The 21,180-nt window shown below is 34.9% G+C and overlaps 1 protein-coding gene across 2 annotated transcripts; it reads left to right on the top strand.

Annotated features, from left to right (window-relative positions):
• Window positions 1-7,155: 7,155 nt before the first annotated feature.
• LOC126760765 (uncharacterized) lies at window positions 7,156-20,829 on the top strand. 2 transcript variants are annotated; one of them, XM_050476646.1, is made up of 17 exons: window positions 7,156-8,316; window positions 11,472-11,566; window positions 11,618-11,724; window positions 11,801-11,905; window positions 12,162-12,263; window positions 12,331-12,508; window positions 12,620-12,839; window positions 13,388-13,587; window positions 13,683-14,210; window positions 14,328-14,469; window positions 14,530-14,634; window positions 14,712-14,780; window positions 14,988-15,046; window positions 15,772-15,795; window positions 16,198-16,330; window positions 17,289-20,144; window positions 20,198-20,829. In XM_050476646.1, the coding sequence occupies exons 2-16, from the start codon at window positions 11,472-11,474 to the stop codon at window positions 19,254-19,256; spliced, it is 4,035 nt and encodes a 1,344-aa protein (XP_050332603.1). In that variant the 5' UTR covers window positions 7,156-8,316; the 3' UTR covers window positions 19,257-20,144; window positions 20,198-20,829. The 2 variants fall into 2 exon arrangements, with proteins under 2 accessions (XP_050332603.1, XP_050332605.1); XM_050476648.1 differs by lacking the exon at window positions 15,772-15,795.
• The last annotated feature ends 351 nt before the right edge of the window (window positions 20,830-21,180 follow it).

Raw genomic sequence — 21,180 nt, 5'->3', positions numbered from 1 at the left:
ACTATATTGAAATGGACCCAATCGGGATATTCTTATTTTATAATATTCTATATATTCAATCGAGAATACGAGTGTGTCTCGCGATTTTAGTAAATAGAGAAGCATTAACATAATAGTTACATACCTGCAAAGAAGAACAAGGCACAAGACGGTTGGACGCAAATTATAATTTTTTCTTCTTTTTTATACATTTGAACTATTTATTAAATAATTGGAAACACCAATAAATGAGTAGATGTTTGGGGTCTAACTTCATAACAGAATTTCCCTCCAACTCTGTAACACAGAATGTTTAAAAATTAAATCAAATGAATATAAAATAGTTTTGGTGAGATCCATATGTTTAAGTCTATAGTAAAATATGTACGGATAAGCATTTATCATGTGTATGTATATGTATGTATGATAACTATCAACCCGCTTAGTGCTAAGTATAAAACTATTATATATAAACGTATTTGCAAATTTTTGGAATGTACATATACGAACAAATATATACATATACTATTTAATTATATATTTGAAATCTACTAATTACATACATATATTACTATTCAATAAATAAAATTGCTTATGTAAAAAGTCAAACGTGAAAAATGAATCATATTAACGCATACTTACATACATATGTACATACATACTAAAATACACAAGTAAGACTTTTTGTTTTTATACCATGATTGCTGTTTCAATGCACTCTCATTTATATCGCTACATTTTTTTATTCGGTACTATACGTATAAGAGAAATTATGTTATTAGGGTATATCATTCCAGCCATCAGAAAATCGATGGTCAAAGCTAATTTTTCTATTTTCGCCAAATCTCTGTGTCAAATATCTTTGGCTATTTGTAAATCCATTTGGTAATCTTTAATAAAATCAATTCTTTATCCTAAAGAATGTATGATCTGTGCATATACATACAATACATATGTATGTATGTATGTGATAAATCTTTTATGGTATATTACGCTACTTTTAATTATTATATTTATTATTATAATATGCTAATAACGCACAATTGATTGCTGCGCGTTGTTACGTGGTTATTATCCAGCCCATAATAGATGATATTGTTTGTAATATGTAGTTTTATGTAAAAATTATACAAGTATTACTCATACCATACAGAGCAAAGTTCGGGTGTAACTGCCCAACTTATAGCAGCTTGCAAATTTTATATTAAGAATTAAAAGATATCTCACATACCATCATCATTCATATCGAGTAAAGTCACCCGGATGTTCGAAAATCCTAATATTAGTTATATGGAATCTAGCTAATGTGTTCACCCAATTTCAACCACTAACACTGGTACACTGTTATGAGTAAAACAATTTCTCTCATTTTCCTTGAGATAACCCACATCTTGGCCGATATATGCGGTATAAGGACATCCGGAAGTTCGATATTGACCCGGTTCAACCAATGTTTGACACACAGACATTTCAATGTCAGGAAAGGATTATCCCTGAATTTCAATAATGTTTTGGAGTGAAAATTTAACTATATTCGGTTTTGATATAACAGTTTTGGTTGGAGTTTGACAGTCATAAGCTGGCCTACTTTAAAGACATTATTCGTCCAAAGTTTTCTTCCGTTATATCAATTGCTTCTTGATTTGTACACTGAAAAGTGTAAAATCAAATGGAATTTAAAATTGTGTTATGTGGAAAGTAGGCGTGGTTTTAGTCTGATTCGCCCATTTTCGCAATGTGATTTAAAATGTAAGGAGAAGGTCACTTACTAAAGTTAGTTGAAATCGGTCGGACGGGTATTAAGTTTTCACTTAATGGCAGTAGTCCGATAGCGAACATCTACTAGTCTTCCGTTTTCTGCCAAGGAACACGTGTACCGATTTTCATTCCGATAGGCATGCGAATTTCAACTCGTCTCGTCATCCTGATCATTATATATCATATATATTAAATCCTAAATTTATCTCGATTAGTTTTAGGTTATACAAACAACTGTTAGATGAATAAAATTGTTATACTCTGTAGCAACATGGTGCAAGAGTATAAACATGAAACACTATACTCCCAGAGCGCCCGAACCACAGCACGCAAAGACGTGAAAAATTGCACAGTTACTCGTTTACTCCAGCAGAAGATCCTAACGGAAGCCTTTTCTACAAAATCACCATCGATGATTGTTTGTAAACAAATTTGATAAACTATAAGTTTTAAAGAACTCTTACGTAATAGGAGTTGAATAGTAAGCTTTTTCTTTTGCCTTGACGAATAATACTCTCACCTTATTACTTTCAAATCGCAGAGGCAAAGCTCACTGCATAACTATTATTCTGTGACTGAGAAATGAAAGTTATGAAATAACTTAGGAAATACAATAACACAAACATAAAAATTATACTATTACTACATCATATGTACTACTGTGATCAAACTGAAAGGTGAATTTTGAATTTATACCTTTGAATTTGTAAGTTGGTAGTACTGTTAGTGACATCTATGCTAAATTTCACGTCAAAATACTCATTAGTATTTAAAATACGCATCGTTTTGTGAGGCTCCAAAAGTAAATTCTTCGATTTTTACTATTTCTGAATTTATTGGTGATCATTTCGCCACATTTTCAACTAATATCGTGCCGCAACCATCGCATTCGCCTGATTTACCTTCGTGTAACTTCTGGCTATTCAGCAAATTCACATGACCACTCCGGGGACATCGTTTTGACTCAATTGAGAATATAATAGCTGAATCGAAGACGGCTCTGATGGCCATCACGACAGAGGATTTTTCAAAGTGCTATGATGACTGGAAAGTTCGTTGGCATAAGTGTATTGTAGCGGGAGGGGATTACAAAATTCACCTTTCAATTTGATCACAGTAGTATATATCTGACGGTTCGCTCATAATGTTTTTTGTTTTTGGGCAAACAGTGTTTTTTCTGCCCAAAATATATACACAAGAACCATCGCAGGAAAAAAAGTGGAATACGACTTCAATAAATTCAATTCTTTCACAACCTCTCATGAGCTTCAGTCATAACTGAGTCATTACATAATTAATATCATGAGATTCATGAGTTTCAGTCAAATGTGTAATTTTATGGATATTTAGCTTAGTTTTTCGAAGTATGTTTTTATTATTAATCTTTTTTTATTTTTTCCAAAGACGTGTAGGATTACATTTTGAAATAAAGAAAATGATAATTTTAGTAGACACACATACACAAGTGTATGTATAATATACTTGCTCATTGGCGGATACTTAATAGTCCTTATTTATTCCTAACATGTACATATGTATTTAAATATTCGGGTATTCTGGATGTCCCAGTTCGTGTCAATCCCAAAATAGATTTTGAAATTATATTAAGATATAATTTTCATTCGTATGAGAGGCTAAACATGCATACCTTTTCCTTTTAGAAAAATACCAATAGTAAAATAATTTGTAATAACATCGTTAAGAATATTGTATACACGGATTATGGAAAGTAGTAGAGAAATGCGAGCAAATTTATAAATTTGGACAATATATGCATTAGGGTGGGTCGATAAAACCGAAAGTTCTTTTTTCGCTTCGTACTCTGGAAAATTGGTTAGTAGACCCCTCTACGAAAGGATATCAATGGATATGACCTCTTAATTGTAAAGGGAATGTTCTCCGCCTAACGGTTTTCGACATTTTGCATTATTATATTAAATTTCCTACTAGAGTATGAGCTTTTCAATTTAAAATGATGTTTTTTCATTGAGTTACAAAATTCAAAAGAAAAAAACTAATTTACCCTAAAATACTTAGTCAGCCGTTAATATATTTTAAGCAAAACAAAATATTTTTTCAAGTAGTTGGAAGATAAGAAAAATAAAAATAAAAAACCGCTAGGCTAGGACCTTACCGTTGCAATTAAGAGCTCATACTTGGTGATTCTTTCGTAGAGTAGACATCTCAACCAATTTTTGAAAGTACGAAGCGAAAAAAAGAACATTTGCTTTTTTCTGACACACCCTTTCATACATACTTAAATATTTTAACTTAAATATTCACTTAATAATGTATACATTTTATTTATTATACTTTTACATATACATTTAACTTCCGTCTTTTTTTTCTTTAAGGCAGTATACTATCTACACTTATACAATGTAGTTTCCGCTTTAAAGACTAAACATAAAAATGTTATTTATAAGATCTCTATTGTAATCTACCCAATTTAAATGCAACACATACTACGTAAATAGACAAGAAATAAAAATGCTTTCATATTTGGAACCATCCAATTTGATGTAAAAAATGTATTTTTAATTGGAAAGGTAAATTCTTTCTATAACTAATCCGTACTAAACAAGACAAAACCGCAACCATATAAAATAATATTTATATTCTGAAAGTTGATATCAGCCAAAGCAATTAAAATGGTAGCCGAATTTACAACAGCGAGCCAGTCATTTTTCTTTTCGCTTTTTGGCGCCGATTGGAGGTTCTAAGTGTAGCCAGCGTCTTCTCCAACCTGGTATTTCTTTCGCCTCCCCCCGTAGGTACTGTGTCGAAACTCTCAGAGCTGGAGTGTTTTCATCCATTCGGACAACATGACCTAATCAGCGTGGGCGCTGTATCTTAATTCGCTGAACTATGTCAATGTCGTCGTATATTTTGTACAGCTCCATCGGTCCATCACGTACGGTGTTCACCATTGCCAATGCGCAAAGAACCATAAATCTTTCGAAGGACCTTTCTCTCGAAAATTCGCAACGTCCACTCATATATACGATATTGTCATCGTCAATGCTCTGCACCATATAGCAGAACGGGGATGATAGTGAAGACTTGTAGAATTTGGTCTTTGTTCGTGGAGAAAGAACTTTAGTTCTCAATTGCCTACTGGTGCCGAAGTAGAACCTGTTAGATTTCGAAGCTGACGTAGTTGTTGGTGTTAATGCTTATTCCAAGATAGACAAAATTATCTTCGACTTCGAAGTTATAACTGTCAACAGTGCGACGACTGTTTGTTTGATGACAGGAGATCGCCGTGTCCTTATTCACTACCAGACTCAATTGATTCGCTTCTTTACCCAGTCTGGAGAAAACATAACTAACGGCGCGGTTGTTGAGGATCGTCCGCTCGAATTATTTTTTCCAGGAATAGATTGAAAAAGTCGCATGATAGGGAGTCGCCTTGTCTTAAACCTCATCTGATATTGAACGGCTCGGAGAGCTGCTTCCCGATCTTGACGGAAGTCTTCGTATTGCTCAACGTCAGTTTGCACAGTCATATTAGTTTTGTGGGGATACCAAATTCAGACATAGCGGCATAAAGGCAGTCCCCGCTCCATCGTCATTGATTGGGGAATGGGGTTCACCATCTACTGGTGTTACGCTTTCATTGCTATCGGCCAGCTTGTCAAGCTCTTCGTACTCACGCATTTCGATCTCTCTCTTTTTTTTGTCTGCAGAAGCGTCTTCCCTCATCAACTCTCGCTATCTATCTCTTCCCGTGCGTGCTCTGGTCAATTGCTACGTTACGAGTTAGGCCATATGTTTTCTCTCAAACGCGACACGAAACTCCTCTTTACACCAGCTGTTCTTTTGTCTTTTCCGAAAACCAATAGTTTCCTTTGCAGCTGTACTTAAGGAGCTTGAAATGCCTTCCCACAGTTCCATTATACGGAGTTGCTGATGAGTGCTCTCAGGAAGCTGGAGTGCAAATCGAGTAGAAATTCGTTCGGCTGTCTGTTGTGATTACAGCTTTTCGGTGTCGAACCTTCTTTGTGTTTCTTGACGTGCGTTTTTTTTCTGCACAGAGGCGGGTGCGTATCTTCCTGCAACAAGATTCCGAATCAATGCTAATGGAAGCTGAATTTACCGACCGTTGTGCGAAAGACCACCCGTGGCTCCATGGCCTTTACTCTTACGAGAACATCAACCAGCTGGGCGGCGGCACCTTCCCAATTAAGGGACCGAGCATTCCAGATGCATACCCGCAAATCGTAATCCTTGGTACGTTGGCAGTGCTCGTCATCAAAAAATATAGTCTCTCATCCGATTCTGACTTTTTCTTTTAACAGCGCACAACCTTTGTTTTTTTGCTACCCAGAGGATACTTGGTTTAAGACCGAAAGTCGTGAGCTGCTTGAACCATATGTAAAATAATCGTTTATGACCACTCCCAAGTGATTGGCGCTCTATTCTGGTGAAGTTATTAAAACTTTATCGACAAAAAATCTTTAATAAGACGGACCAAGAAACAAATTTCTTCTATTTTGTATTATATTCATGTAGAACAAGTTATCTCAAAATATGTATAATTTTAGAGTTTATGTCTTTAGTACTAGGTCTCCACATGTAATTACTAGTTTTGCGTAATTATAAGTTATCAACTATATACATACTATGTACATATGTACAATTAATGATTTCATATGAGTACAGTTCGGACCTTTCCCGAAAGTAAACACTGCCTAAGGCCCTGCAAACGACTTATGGGTTGCACGGTGTTATGTGTTAGTTTCTATTGCATTCAATTTGAGTTTTGCTAGCCGTGACTTGCTACGAAATTATTCCTGACATGACAAAAGAACACCTCAGTTATTGGATTACACAAAATGATTCAAAACAAATCGAATCTTTATTTATTGTTTTATCTGAAAGCCCTAAGTCCAAAGTAATAAATAAAAACATCTTCTCCACCTACACATACAAACAATTCCCCACATTGATGCCTTTTGATTCCGTAAAAATTTTGAAAAGTAGCAAAAATATGGCAACATAATTTTTAGCCATTAAAACTTATAAATGCTGTAGAGAATTCAATACCGGATCCCGAAATGTTTTTATTTACATAATAGCAATCGCTCCTATATGTTGTTAAAAAATATGGAATTGTAAAAATATTACATTACAGTTAACGTATTCAGACAATACAAAGTTCATCTGATTGAATATCATGAACGTCAACTTAGTCTTAAGCAATATAAAATGTATATTTCCCAAATTTATTTAGACAATATTACCTCGATAATATTTTAGTTGTAACATTTCTCCAAGAGAACATTAATGAAATGAGAATGCGCAAGTAAAATGATTCTTATGCTCTGGTAAATTGTTATACTGAGCAGCAAGAGAAAATGGAGTACATTTGTACACGGATACCGTGAGTAGAGTATAATTTCACTTTAAATTCCATATCATTTTCGATTGTGTTAACGAAGAGAGTGGATGTGCAAATTGTGGATTGTTGTATTTCTATGGCTTGTGCTTTGGGTTTACTTTTAATTTTCGTGCGGGATCTACTGTTAACAAATTTTCCTTAATAATGAAATAATGAATCATTTATTCTGCTAATAAAATACAAAAGACACACGTTTGAAGTTTTCATCACCAAAATATCTGAAGATTATTGGTATGGGAATTAAATATAAACTTTTAAAGAAGTAGTATGTATGTGACAATTTAATGCACACTGGCCATCGACACATTAATGTTTGGTCGCTTTCGCCAATGCTACAGCACTTGGCGTTAGCGTTGACGTTGAAGATGGCACCGCCGTCGACGTCGTCGAGTAATATACAAATGTGTACGTTTGTTGCAGCGGGAGCGTTGCAAAAGTGGATGTAGCAAAATTTGGAAATGATAAAAGCTATGAACACGCCTGTGTGTATGTTTATATATTTTATTATGCATACTCATATGTGTACGCGTACATCGTTTTAGTACAAATATATAACAATAAAAAAGTGAAACAAAAATTACATACATACAAGTATGTACATATGTATATTATGTGTATTGTTAACTTAACCAAATCGATACTATTTCATTGGTTAAAATAAGTGGTTGTTAACAAAGTTATATACAAAATGTGAATTGTGAGTTTTAGCGTCTTCAGAATACTCCAAAACGTGCTCTTCAAAGTCAAATCCGTGCATTTATCGATCGAAATCTATCATTGACCTAATACTGCTTTTGATTATTCCAAATGTCGCCGGTGCATCCTATATTTCTAATAATACCCAGGTACATATGCAGCTCTATACATACTATGTACATTGGAATATAAAATGTAAAATAATTAGCGTCCAATGATCTTTTCAATGCAAAATGTTGTTTATTCGCTCAAAACGCATGGTCTCGATGAACAATTCGTAGATAAATAAAGAATTCTCAGTGAGTTCAAATAATGCCAAAGAGGGAAATACATTAAAGAAAGTGATTGTCGGTTTCGAGGCTAATGCGCATGGAGGACAAATGGCAGCGTTCTCAGGTTTTCTGTTCAATTTATCTGCATCATACTGACTTCTTCCATTACCGCCAATAACAGTTGATTACTATTAAAAACATTCAAAGGTAATTTCTAATTTTATGATATACATATTTAATGTTATGGGATATGTTTAAATTTGTATATGTATATATGTACATATGTATGTACATATACATACATATGTATGTATATATGTTATGTTCTAATTTTATCATATATGTACATGTACATACATATATACATATATATATAAACGTAGTAAAATAAAAGCTATTTTTAAATCTATCTATGAAGCACTCAGATACAGTTAATTACAACATCCTGTAAGAAAAATTATTTCTCTTACTTTCAGTTATTTTATGTACAAGTGTTTTACAAAGACATTATATTCCAACAATAATTTTTTTTATTTACTTTCAAAAGATTTTTATACATTTTAAATGCAAAATCTGTTCTTTATTTGAATTAATTGTTTTTTTTGAAGATAATTTCAAAGATTCGATTATCCATCAACTTTTTCGAGCATTTCTTAATAGCCTTTCTTCGGAAATGTTGTCTTCACTAATACATACATACATTAAATGTACTGCACATACGAGGAATTGTTCTCCGGCCCAAAAATATTGTAGTTTCAAAAGATAAACATTTAAGTTTTATACTATATCTCAACAAAATCTGTTTATAGCTAGATGCACTTGATACAGCGATGCTCCAACTTCTTTCACCCGTCTCAAATATACGTTTTCTAGCGGTTTATAAAGTAGGCCTCCGTGGGAGTGATAACCTCCTCATTCGACTTAAATTTCTGTCGGCAGAGTCACTCTTTCAAGTGTGGAAACAAAAAGAAGTCGCTCCAAATGCAATTCGGCGTCGAACAGGCCCAATATATCGACTCAGTAAAATATATCAGTTTAGCTCTTCTCTAAGTACTCGACGTAGATCAAACGCTGTGACTCAGGCCATAGACTTTTCGGCCGCAGAATTAAGTACACTACTTAGACTGTTCTTTGGACCCACAGAACGAAGTCGAAATTACTTCGGATTGCGCGTAAACAAAATAAAACAGTGGTATGAAATAGTCTAACGATGACATTTGTAGATCAGAGGAAGCAAACGCGACACCCATTGCGTCAATAGCTTTATCTAGCCAAATATTTCATGCAGCTCCAATGTGACTTTTTGAGATGCCTCCTATCTCAGATATACCTTAAATCCGCGGTCTACATCGTTTTTGGGCCACATGGGTGTGGATTATCGAAAACAAAAGTGAGTTGTCATATCTAGGGAAATGCATTGCAGCAGGGTTGTTCCGTATCAGGGTCCGGAGGAATTTTTCCGCTACGTCTGCACCAAAAGGCTCCATCCAAACTCCATCTCGGTTGGGTATAATACATGCATTGGATGGAGCCATCTTAGAACCTACTGAGGCCTTAAGACACACAGAGAGTGGACCACGACTTACGTGGCCCCATGCTGCCAACGCACTACATCGACCTTAACATCTACGGCTGTAAACATCTGTAACAAATTTGCGCACTGCCCCGCAACAACTGCAACGGGCTCCAGAACAAGATGGAGGAGATAGGTTCAATTATAAGCCGGGGACGCGTATCGTTAGCTGGAGTCCAAGAAACCGAGTTAAACAGCCGCTCAGATCTTCTGATTTGTACAGGATTCAACGCAATTTGTAAAGATTGCAACCGTGATAATGGTGGAGGCCTAGCCTTCATACTGCACAACACCGTGCAATCGAACACCGTGTTATCGAACGCAAGAATGTTACCCTAGAATGGCAGGATATAGCTATCGCAGCCGCTACCGCTCGCTTCATCCCGGCGGGAAGAATCTCGGAACTCCGCCCCAATTTCCTACCCGAAACTGCTGTTTTAACTAATGAACGCGACACCTTACACCATGCCGATCCCTGTGATAATCGAATATGGGATCTCAATTTTTAGATACGGTAAATGGCAAATCAACATAAGTGGATAAAATGGATAGAGCACCTGAAGTCCTGCAACCTCTCCACCGGTATGAGAAAGCTTTGGACTACTGTCAAGGCTTTGTCTAATCCGAAGAGACATGATGACCGAGTTAAAATCCAATTCAATGGCCATGCCTCTTCGGACCCGACGAAGTGCGCGAGCTATTTTAGCCGGTAATTTGCCCTGCAGCCCTCGGTAGACAAAGCAAAGGCAAACGATGTTACCCGACGACTGCGCAAAATACCACCACTTACTTTCACCGATGCAGAGGTTCAGAGAATCATCAACAAGGCAAAATGGTCCAAATTCATTGGCCCTGATGAAATTAACATGCTAATGCTCGACGGGAGGAAGCATCCTAATCAAAGTTCTCAACCTGTTGCTGGCCACCCTTCAAATACCCGATGCGTGGAAAATCGGATCGCAAACATAGGGCAGTCTTATCGTCCGTTAAATCTCCTCTTCCCAGTATAGAAGGCTTCCGAAAAGTGCACAGCACCACCAAAGCACTTAACGTCATAAACGCTAAGATAGTTCATGGCCTTAACCAAAAACCACTGAAGAGGTGGACTATGAGCTACCTGAGCGGTCGACAATCATCCGTACCGTTTCGAGGGTTTCGATTACGTCGGGCAATGCAATCAATGGCATGTGCTCAAACGTAAACGTCTCACCCACTAAATCCACAGTGACCATATTCACTTACTGGACGAATGAGTATAGACGATGGCGTTAAAATTCCGACTGCCTTCAATCCCCACGAATCCCATTATTGCCAAAGTACAGAGCCGCAATAAATCCTCAAGTCACTTGACATATCAAACAAATGCCCAGCGTGTAACGAGTCCCCGCATAACACTAACCACCTCTTTGCATGCCCTGCTAACACTACATACACTTCGATAACAATTTATTTAATCCTACCACGGAGATTAGGTACCCGTTACAACAACATGTCCTTTCCAAATCTTACGGACACGTTCCAACCCTCGGTCAAAATAGAACTGCGCAGTAATATAATATACATATGTATGTATTTCTCTTGCAATGGTACTATCGGACGAGGAGGCTAAATATTCATTGGGCTGCATCATCGGTGCAAGGAAATGTTATGATTAAGAAGAAATCATTATTTAATATAATGGATACTAGGCGAAGTATCTTGCATTAATAGATGAAAGAATTAAACGTTTGATATTTACAAATTTTGTGATTCTCTTTTTTATTTTATTATTTTCCGTAACCCTGTCTAGATGCCTGGACTTGTTGTTTTCCGACGCCGTTGGTCGGTGGGCTCAGACGATCTCGTAGTACCTGGAGCTTTTTTGTTAACTACACATCTTATATGGTAAGTTAATCCAGTCAATATGTCTATGCATTAAACAAATGTATTTTTCAGCTTTGTAATTGTGCTTATATCACTATTGATACTGGAGTATGACCTTTCAATTTTAAACGTGAAGCTACTATTCTATCTTCAGATATGCTATTTGGCAATATTACTTGGTAAATTTTGAATATAAATCTTTAAAATCGACAGCAGGAGATACTCTTCTAATAATTGATTTTATTATATTTTCAGGTTCAGTTTGCGTTGAGGCAGGCATCTGCATTATATCTATGCGAGGTAGTATATTGGACTCTGCCGCACGAACAACGATAAATTTTTGGATATATTTAAAAAGCAGTAAGTGCACACTTTTCATGCCCATTAACCTTGCCTAATGGCTGAGAGTCTCGTGAGACGGACATCAGATTTAATTATAATATATACCACTTACAAACTACTCGTGAATAATAAGTCAAGGGTACGAGCATACTTACGCATGCGTATAATTTCTTAAAATACTTTAGATGCCCTCGGCATTGCCTGCAGAAATAGCTTAAGACATTTAATAGGTGGAACATATCCCTGAAATCATTTCCCTTTTTTCTTTCGCCAGTGGTGATATTTTTTGATATTACATGGTTAGTGTTAAGTACAATGTGGTTAACAAACTGTTACTTTGACGCACCCATCGATGAGGCCAAGCAATTTTTCATGGGTAATTACTGCATTTTAGTTATTTAAATTTTCACTATTTCTAATATCGTATATTATTACATTTTCAGCCATAGTAATTTGCAACTGGGCATTGGTGTTCATAACTCTCATTACCATTTGGTGTACATTCGATGCTGCAGGACGTTCTTGGGTCAAAATGAAAAAGTATCAAAGGTCAATGAGAGAGACTGAATCTCGCTTCAATTACAAGCGTAGTGGCAGTATGAATCGCAATTGGCGTCAAAGGTTAGTTTATTTGCATATATACACATGTATATGTATATAACTTACATAAATGCAGTTTTGAAAATATAAACCTTGGTTAAATATGCATATACTTATGTACATATTTTACAGAAAAGTGATGCGCGCTTATCAAGACAGTTGGGACCATCGATGCCGATTGTTATTTTGCTGTATGGGTGGAACAGATCGTAATCGAAACTCCTTTACGGATATAGCGCGATTACTGAGTGATTTTTTTCGAGAACTTGATGTGGTGCCCTCAGATGTTGTTGCAGGTTTAGTGCTATTACGAAAATTTCAAAAGATAGAACGAGAAGCTGTTGTGCGGCAGGTTAATGCATATCAAGTTTTTAAATAATTACTATCAACCACTAAAAATCGTATACACTGGAAATGTTTTACGGGTCATCCTGAACAACTTTGAGACTATGGGTCTAAACCCAGTTTCAAGCCAGCGAATTTTAAGGCGAAGATTATTTTTTAGGGATTATAAAAATGAGATATCCAAATGAAATTTAATGCATAGTTACATTTTGATATTCTATTGATCATTTATAAGAATCCTGCGTGTATTTAAAAATATTAGAACTGTTTTCTATCATATACAACTTAACAATGACTGTAAAAATATAGAAAACCGGACAACTATAACATATACCTCCCATAAATCTTTAAGTTATAAACTTCGCTTTGAAAATCGCTCTAAACAGGTTTTAGACCTATATTCTCGCAGTCAAAATTGTTGAAAATGATCCGTAGAATATTTCGCAAATTTGCGATTTTTCCGTTTTTTTAAAATCCTGTGAATGAAACTGCTCTAATTTCGTATAATATATTAATTAATATGCTTGTGTGTCTTTTGTAATTTTATTTACACAGAGAAAAAATGGCACATACGAGTTTTTGAGTGGCGTTCCTATCACTGACCGCACTCAGTTTCTAGCTTTGAATGATGCAAAAAACTACGATTTCTTCCAAACAGTTATACACTATATGTATTTTGCTCAGGGTGCTTACGGCTGGCCAATGTATTTTATAATAAACCGATCGAAAATGTACAATTTGTTGCCTGAATTAAAGTGAGTGAAATAAAGTTTCTTAAATACGCACATACATATGTTTATTCTATACCAGTGTCGTACTTATATTTTAATACTGCTCATTTTGAATTTAGATGCTTTACATGTTGTTGCCGTCCCCAAACTGAAACACCATTTGTTATAGAAGATAACTGTTGTTTTTGTAATTATGCCGCCCTAAAGAAAACTCTTCAAGTTGGTGATGTAGAAATCATTTACGCCACGTATCACGTTGATGTCGGTGAGACCCCGTTCTTTGTGGCTGTAGATTACACTCAGAAGAAAATTGTTGTCAGCATACGTGGCACTTTAAGTATGAAAGATATACTCACCGATTTAAACGCTGATGGGGAGGTATTGCCGCTCTCCCCACCGCGCGATGATTGGCTTGGTCACAAAGGCATGGTGCAGGCAGCTATCTACATTAAAAATAAATTAGAGGAAGAAGGATTGATCGAGCGGGCGCTAAGTCATAATCGTGATAGGGAAACAAGTTCATTTGGCTTAGTCTTAGTAGGCCATTCTTTGGGTGCCGGAACTGCTGCTATTTTAGCCATACTAATGAAGGCTGACTATCCGTCATTACAGTGTTTCAGCTACTCACCACCAGGCGGTCTACTAAGGTAATGGACTAAGTCAAATCATACATGAGACTTTAATAAGTATCATCTGTAGTAAAATTCTTATTCCATTGTCAAAAATAAAATATATTCTTAAAATTATTATTACATATTCTATAGCATGCCAGCGGTAGAATATACCAAGTCGTTCATCACATCCATTGTGTTGGGGAAAGATGTCGTACCTCGCATTGGATTACACCAAATGGAAGCTTTGCGTGCGGACTTAATTAATGCAATCCAGAGAAGTGTTGATCCCAAAGTGAGTTAAACAAGGTCAATTTTTTAACCAATTTTCATTTGTAAATAATTTTTATACCAGTGGAAAACAATATCATGTTCAGTCATTTGCTGTGGATGTGGACCTGAGCCAACATCAGTTGTTGAGATGTCCGGCAAAGACACTCATATTAATCAATATCAAGAAGTATGTTTAACGTTTTTCATAAAAGCCATTGAAAATTATATAAATATTTTGACATATCGCATTTTATGACCTTCCAGCAAAGAGACTCAGCACGTTCCACAAGTGCACATCCTACCGATAGTTCCATTGCCTTGACATTACATCAGGTAAATATATGTTTATTTTTATTATTAACAAAATATAACCTCCGGTAGGGGTTCATATTGAATTAGTATTCCCTAAGGTAAAATAAATAACGTATAAAATTATGAAATATTTTTCAACTTAGCACGATTGACTAATAATATACACTCACATGAAATAATAATATTTCATATAATATAATTTTTAGTATAAACTTCTATCGTTTGTAGCCACTATACCCTCCTGGGCGAATAATTCACATAGTACGTCATCATCCCAAGCCAGAAGAGTAAGTTTCTACTATTTGTTTATTTACGACACACTGCGATAAAAAGAATATTTAGAGTTTAAAAATATTTGAATTACAATTAAATTTACCATTCTATAAAATTTGTATTTGAATATCACAGTTATTTCATACATTGAAAACCACTAATCATAAAAATTTTAAGGCAAAAGCAATGGATTTGTTTTACAAGACTTTATGTATGTCAGAATGCTGGACAAAATATTTCAAATATAGTCAAATATTAAGAAATAGCTTATCCCGCGGCTTCGCTTGCATTGTAACCGTTGAATACATATCAAAGATTATTAACAACACCAAATAACTAAACACAGTATGTACACGAATATTGTGACGCTATGATCATCGTCGTGGTGGTGGTGTTAACCTAAATTTTGTCTGATTAACATTTTTGATGCATTTTCATTTTAGAATTTAAAAATTTTTTTTATTTGAAATTTATTTTACAAACGAAAATTTAATTTCAATTTCTTCAATTGACGGTGATTTTGCAAAAGAGGTCTCCGTCAGGACCTTCTGCATGAATAACCAAATAATTGTGCAAATTTTCACTTCTTTCCGTGCTGTGAATCGGACGTTCTGCTAGTACATAAAGAAAAAGCGTTTCATTATTATAATGTATAAGATTAGAGTTGTGTTACTGTTTGCATATTTTTATAACACTTTTTTCAATAACGGGGTTTCAATAAAATTTATTAATATTTCAGGCAAAAGTACGACAGCGGTTGGAGGTAGGCATTTCTATATCGAAATCTAGCTCTATATACAGACATTAAACTTTTACGGTATAAGTGCATGGAAAAAGTTTTTGGCATGATCTTCACATATGTATGTACATATAGCCAAAATATGCACGGTATAAACCTTTACCAAAATTACATAAGTTTCGATTTGTTTCTAACTAATGTTTAATTTTTATGAAATTAATTTCGCCCTATTTTTTTTTCTTGGTACTTTACAATTTGCATGCGTTTTCAGTACGTTAGGGATCCAGTTGTGAGATTAAATCGTTAGGTATAATTCGGTTCCACATATGTATCTGTTTTTGCATGCATATAATATATAAATAAGTGATATAAAAGAGATCAATACATCCTATTTTCATTTGAGTTTATTGTCTCTAATGATTGCAGAAGTGTTCTAAAGAGCCATGAACCGGTCTATCAGGCGATTTGGGCCGATACGTACGATTTCGACGAAGTGCTCATTTCACCCGTTATGCTGCAGGATCACATGCCCGATAAAGTACTTTCGGCGCTAAAAAAGGTAATTGCCGTCACTGCCGATGGTAGCAATTCATCATTAATTAGTACTGAGTCTTAGACATCACAACTATTTTTAAGTTTTTATTCTAAAGCAACTCAAAGCTTGCCTATATTTGTTTATAGTTCATGTAGCCAGACTGTTTCTTTGACCTCTTGTTATTTATTTGAGTCTTTCATTGAATTAAATTAAGAGCAGAATATTATATTTATAAGTATGTACATATATGTGTTTTGTCCATATATTATTTTATATATTCCATATATTATTTTTTATTATTATATATTTTTCATTTCATTTTGACGCTTTAATCGAAATTAAAGACTAATGTATGTGCGATAATTTTAATCGAATTATTTATTAAATTATGAATTTTATTAAATTTTATTATTCGCCTATTTAGTTTGATAATAAAGTTGCACACAAATGTGTATTGTTTATTTGTGCCTGTATTGCCTTTTTCTTTCGCATTAAACTGTTTGGCCATACAAGTTATAAAACCATGCCTATGTACATATTTACAGGTACCATAGTTACTTTCGATGTATTATAGTTCATGCTCGTCGTCGCATTTACGAGATTAAAATCCACAATTACTCGAACGTTTTCTTTACAAGAACAGTGCCTACCTTCGACCTCTCCACAATAGCTAATAACTGTAGAGTGACCTTTTCACTGTTGGCTTTGAGTCATCAATTATGAGACTTCGTTGAGAAAAATCGCGAATACGCACTGCTCAAATAAAATAACTTTTTAATATATATTATATTTGCTAAAAAGTTTGCTTTCACATTTTATTTTCATCTGCCGGTACGACGCGGTTTGTTTGGGCTTTCTTGATAATAATTCTTATTTTTTTGTTTTATAATTTTTCACGATTTAAGGGATTAAGTTTTCCTACTGTTAATTTTGTTTTTAATCAAAAGAAATTCCTTAAGATATCATGCGTTTATTGTTGTAGGTTGTGTCTGCAAGTGGACCAAGGAAGCCGCAACGTCAGACGTCAAATGCATTCTCTACATTATCCAACGACTTTAACCATTATGACTTTGATGTTGAACGCATAACTCCTCTTGGTTCCATAGATCCAATCAGCGTTTTAAAACCTGAGGGTAGCCTAAACCGCCTTTCGCATAACTCATATCCTAATATAAGTTCTATTAATGTAACACCAGCAACACACCGTAAAATCTGCCACGAAACATCTTTTGCCAATTTGCAAATTCCATTTGACATCACCACGTTTAGTGGATTAAATTCAAGTAAAACTTCATCGATTGCTGGTAGCATTTTAGGACGAAGTCAGTTAAGCTCGGCCTTATACGATATATCAGTTGATGAGAGCATAACAACAGTAACGCGCCGAAGTCCCTCCGTACCGAGCGAAACTGCTACGGTGATTATAAATGATCGTGATCCATTGCCCATTCAACGCTTAAAGACTGTAGCTTTCGATATTGATGCGGATTCTGTGGCCATAGGGAAATACATGCCAATATCACACGTCTCCAAAGATGCTTTATATCGTCAATACTCGGTTCGTGCCGAGAAACGGAAGCGTAATTTACCCATAACAGCATTACGAAGAGCTTCGGATGTGTCACGACCAATAGATTCATTGCACGATGATTCGCTGGGCTTGGCACCTTTAGCTAGTCCTGAAACGTTATCTGAAATTTCCAGTATATCATCCCGCACGAGTGCTCCTATTAGCTTAGCTAATAGTATAGAACTTTATTTTCATAATTTGAATCTGGCCGCTGATAATACGAATGGACGAGCCGTGCTTGAGGGCATATTTGAGTCGCAATTGCATACACCAAAGATAATGAGACGAGCTCCGAAATTCAGTGAGAATCTTTCTAATTGTGCCGAGGACAGTCGCAATGTCGATCAATACAAACGTATGGGCCGAGTGTTTGTAACATTACCGCCAATATTTGATGGCGTTCATAGCAACAATAACAATCAAAAGTCAAGTTTTGACTCAAGCGATGATAGTTATGAATCAGTGCAAAGTCTCAGCCGATTTCCTTCCAAACATGACTCCAGCATAGAGCATAACTCAATTGGATGTAATGTGCTCCAACCAAAACAGAGCTCAAAATCACTAGATCCATTAGATAGTGTTGCAATAGAACAAAAACCAACTGAGCGAAATACAAAAAAGTTAACATTTAGTGACAGTGAAATTTTGAATGAAGCTGAGGTGACTGAAGTTAAAGATAATCACTCCCTGCTCTTTGAACACAAACGATCCTTAATGGGTGATATAGATAAGCATACAAACTGTGGATCGGCTGATACGACTTTTTATAGTGCTAGTTCTTCTATCGAACAATTTTCAACACCTGGTAAATTGATGTACTGTAGTAATTCTAGCGGTAATGGTATCTCAGAGTGCCAAAGTGTCCCTGAAGAAATAATCATCATAAGGCCGGGTGTTCTAGAGTCACATTTTCCAGTACTCGAATCTGTTTCATACCTGGCTGACCTCAACTCTGCCGAAACTATTGATGACTCTAATATTCCTAGGTGTTCCACAAGTATTAATGTTCCTACAAAACAAAAAAAGCATGAAACGGTTGGTGGTCGCATTCGAAAACGACTGTCTTCTGAGGATTTTATATTTACACGCACTGAGGATTTTCCGCTGGTTTCACAATTGGGAGAGAAGTCGAACAAACGTAAAGCAGCAGTCTACCCTGTGGGTTCGAATTGCAGTGTTTCGAAAACGAAGCCACCAACTTGTTCCAATATTCAGATTATAAATGCGACAACAGAAACATCCACTGTAACCAAATCTTCATCAAATTCGCAGTTACAAAGGAAAACCAACTATCTGAATTCTCAATACTCTTCGAATCCCCCTAATGAAAGTCCTAATATAATGCTTCCAATAAAATATAGTGAAGAAAGTAATGTCTGAAGTCTGTAACAAGTACCAAAGTTATTAGTATAGTATTAAGTTTGCATATGTATGTAGAGTATTTATTGAGTTCACTTGCACGTGTTATACTGTTTACATGCCAGCATCTTGTACAAAAGACTTCCAAAGGAAATTACGTATTTTCCATTTGCAGCGAAGAATTTGTCTAATCTCGGTGAATTCAAGAATCATCAACATTTGTGCATTGTAAAGAACGAAGTGCAATATAAACCATCTATACAACTGTGATCACAATTAATATAAATTGTTTTATTGTAAAATTCGATGTGTTGTAGTATTTGAAGTTAGAACCTTCTATTGATGAATAAAATATCCTCAAGAAGTGGGTTAAAGACATTTTGATATTGATAAAAAAATATGTTTTAGTCTTTGTATCTTCTAATGGTATGTAACTGGTATGTTACGCAAATTACACGAAAATTTATAAATGGGTTTGGTTAATGTTTTCTTGTTCGTCTAAGCGGAATCACACAGTAAAAGCTAAAATTTTTGCCCCTATTGCGGTTTTCAACCCGACTTGGTCGAATTGAAATTAAGGCAACTCAACTTCAGATCAACCAAACTCTTTTTCGGTATTGCGAACTTCAACTAAGTTCAGTCGAAGTATGATTGGCGTTGCCAACCTAAGAAAGGGAAATTTGAAAGATAGTGAAACAGCTAAAATTTTGTAAACGACATATTTAAAAATTGAATTCAGTTGTCGCTCGCGAAAAAGTGAATAAACATATATAATAAACAATAAATAAAAAATGGATATAAGTTTTGATTTATATTACAATGACGAAATTACTGGGGGCATAATTGATGTGCTCGTATACGAAAAAGCCTTCGTGATCACTCAAATCCATTGGAGCTTCCAAATGCAAAGTAAGCCATAGTTTTTTCACAATTAAATTGCTTTTTAATAATGTTTGTTGCAGATTCATAAGTTATTTTCGATTAAATAAAGAAGCATTTTGTTTTTTACTGAATGAGATGAAGGAACATTTCCACAAACGTGTGCGAGGAACGCCCAATGGATTAAAATTCAAATGACTGAGGAGTAGCAAAACGATTCAAAAGTTTCATTTTATTCAAAAAGTGCTTTCCCGAGAGTAGTTGGTTGCATTGACGGGACTCATGTTCGCATAATTTCACCAAGAAAAGTAGTGAAACATCTTTGTCTTAACAGAAAGGGCTACTACAGTTTAAACGTGATGATTGTATGTATAAAATCTGAGTTATATTAGAAACAAAATGGTACAAAAGGTACACTCAAAGGCCCGGAATATTGTAGAGCGGACAATTGGTATACTCAATGCTTGTTGCGCATTGCACAATATTTGCCAACACTTTCAAGTGGAATCTCCGGAAGAAATACCATCTACTTCAAATACTACAATGACCAATGATGTTTTGGACAAAGAAAGGGAAGAAGAGGATACGGCTCGAATAATTCGCAATAATATTATGACTTCCCTCTAAATAATTAAAATATTAAATTTTATTTATTATTTGTAATGTGCTATTTATTCAGGCATATATTTATGTAAATAAATTCATTAAATAACAATATCACTTTATTTTTTAAAGAAAACTTAAACTATGGTACACAAATATAAAATATCACTTCATTCCAGAATAATTAAAAATAAAATAAAAAAATTTTACTTTGTGTCTTAAATAACAAAAAAAAAATTATAATCTTTGCGAAGATTTTAATTTAGCAATTTGAATTTATTGTTTCCAAATTGTGGCTTTCCTCTTCCTACTTCTGGAAACTTCTCCATTAACTCCACCAATTTTTCGAATTGCTTTTTTTTTGCAACTTTATTTTTTCTAAAAATTTATAAAAAATAAAATTTATATTAATTAAAATTAATTTAACATTAATTAAAATAGTTATTTTACCCGTCCTCCATTT

The sequence above is a fragment of the Bactrocera neohumeralis genome, chromosome 5, assembly GCF_024586455.1.
Source record: "Bactrocera neohumeralis isolate Rockhampton chromosome 5, APGP_CSIRO_Bneo_wtdbg2-racon-allhic-juicebox.fasta_v2, whole genome shotgun sequence".
Lineage (NCBI taxonomy): Eukaryota > Metazoa > Arthropoda > Insecta > Diptera > Tephritidae > Bactrocera > Bactrocera neohumeralis.
This window is presented reverse-complemented; position numbering and strand designations above follow the sequence as displayed.

Coding starts and splice junctions, on each gene's coding strand:
- LOC126760765 (XM_050476646.1), top strand. CDS start 11,472: ATGCCTGGACTTGTTGTTTTCCGACGCCGTTGGTCGGTGGGCTCAGAC. Junction 14,211..14,327: donor CCACCAGGCGGTCTACTAAG/GTAATGGACTAA, acceptor CATATTCTATAG/CATGCCAGCGGTAGAATATA. Junction 14,470..14,529: donor AGAGAAGTGTTGATCCCAAA/GTGAGTTAAACA, acceptor TTTTTATACCAG/TGGAAAACAATATCATGTTC.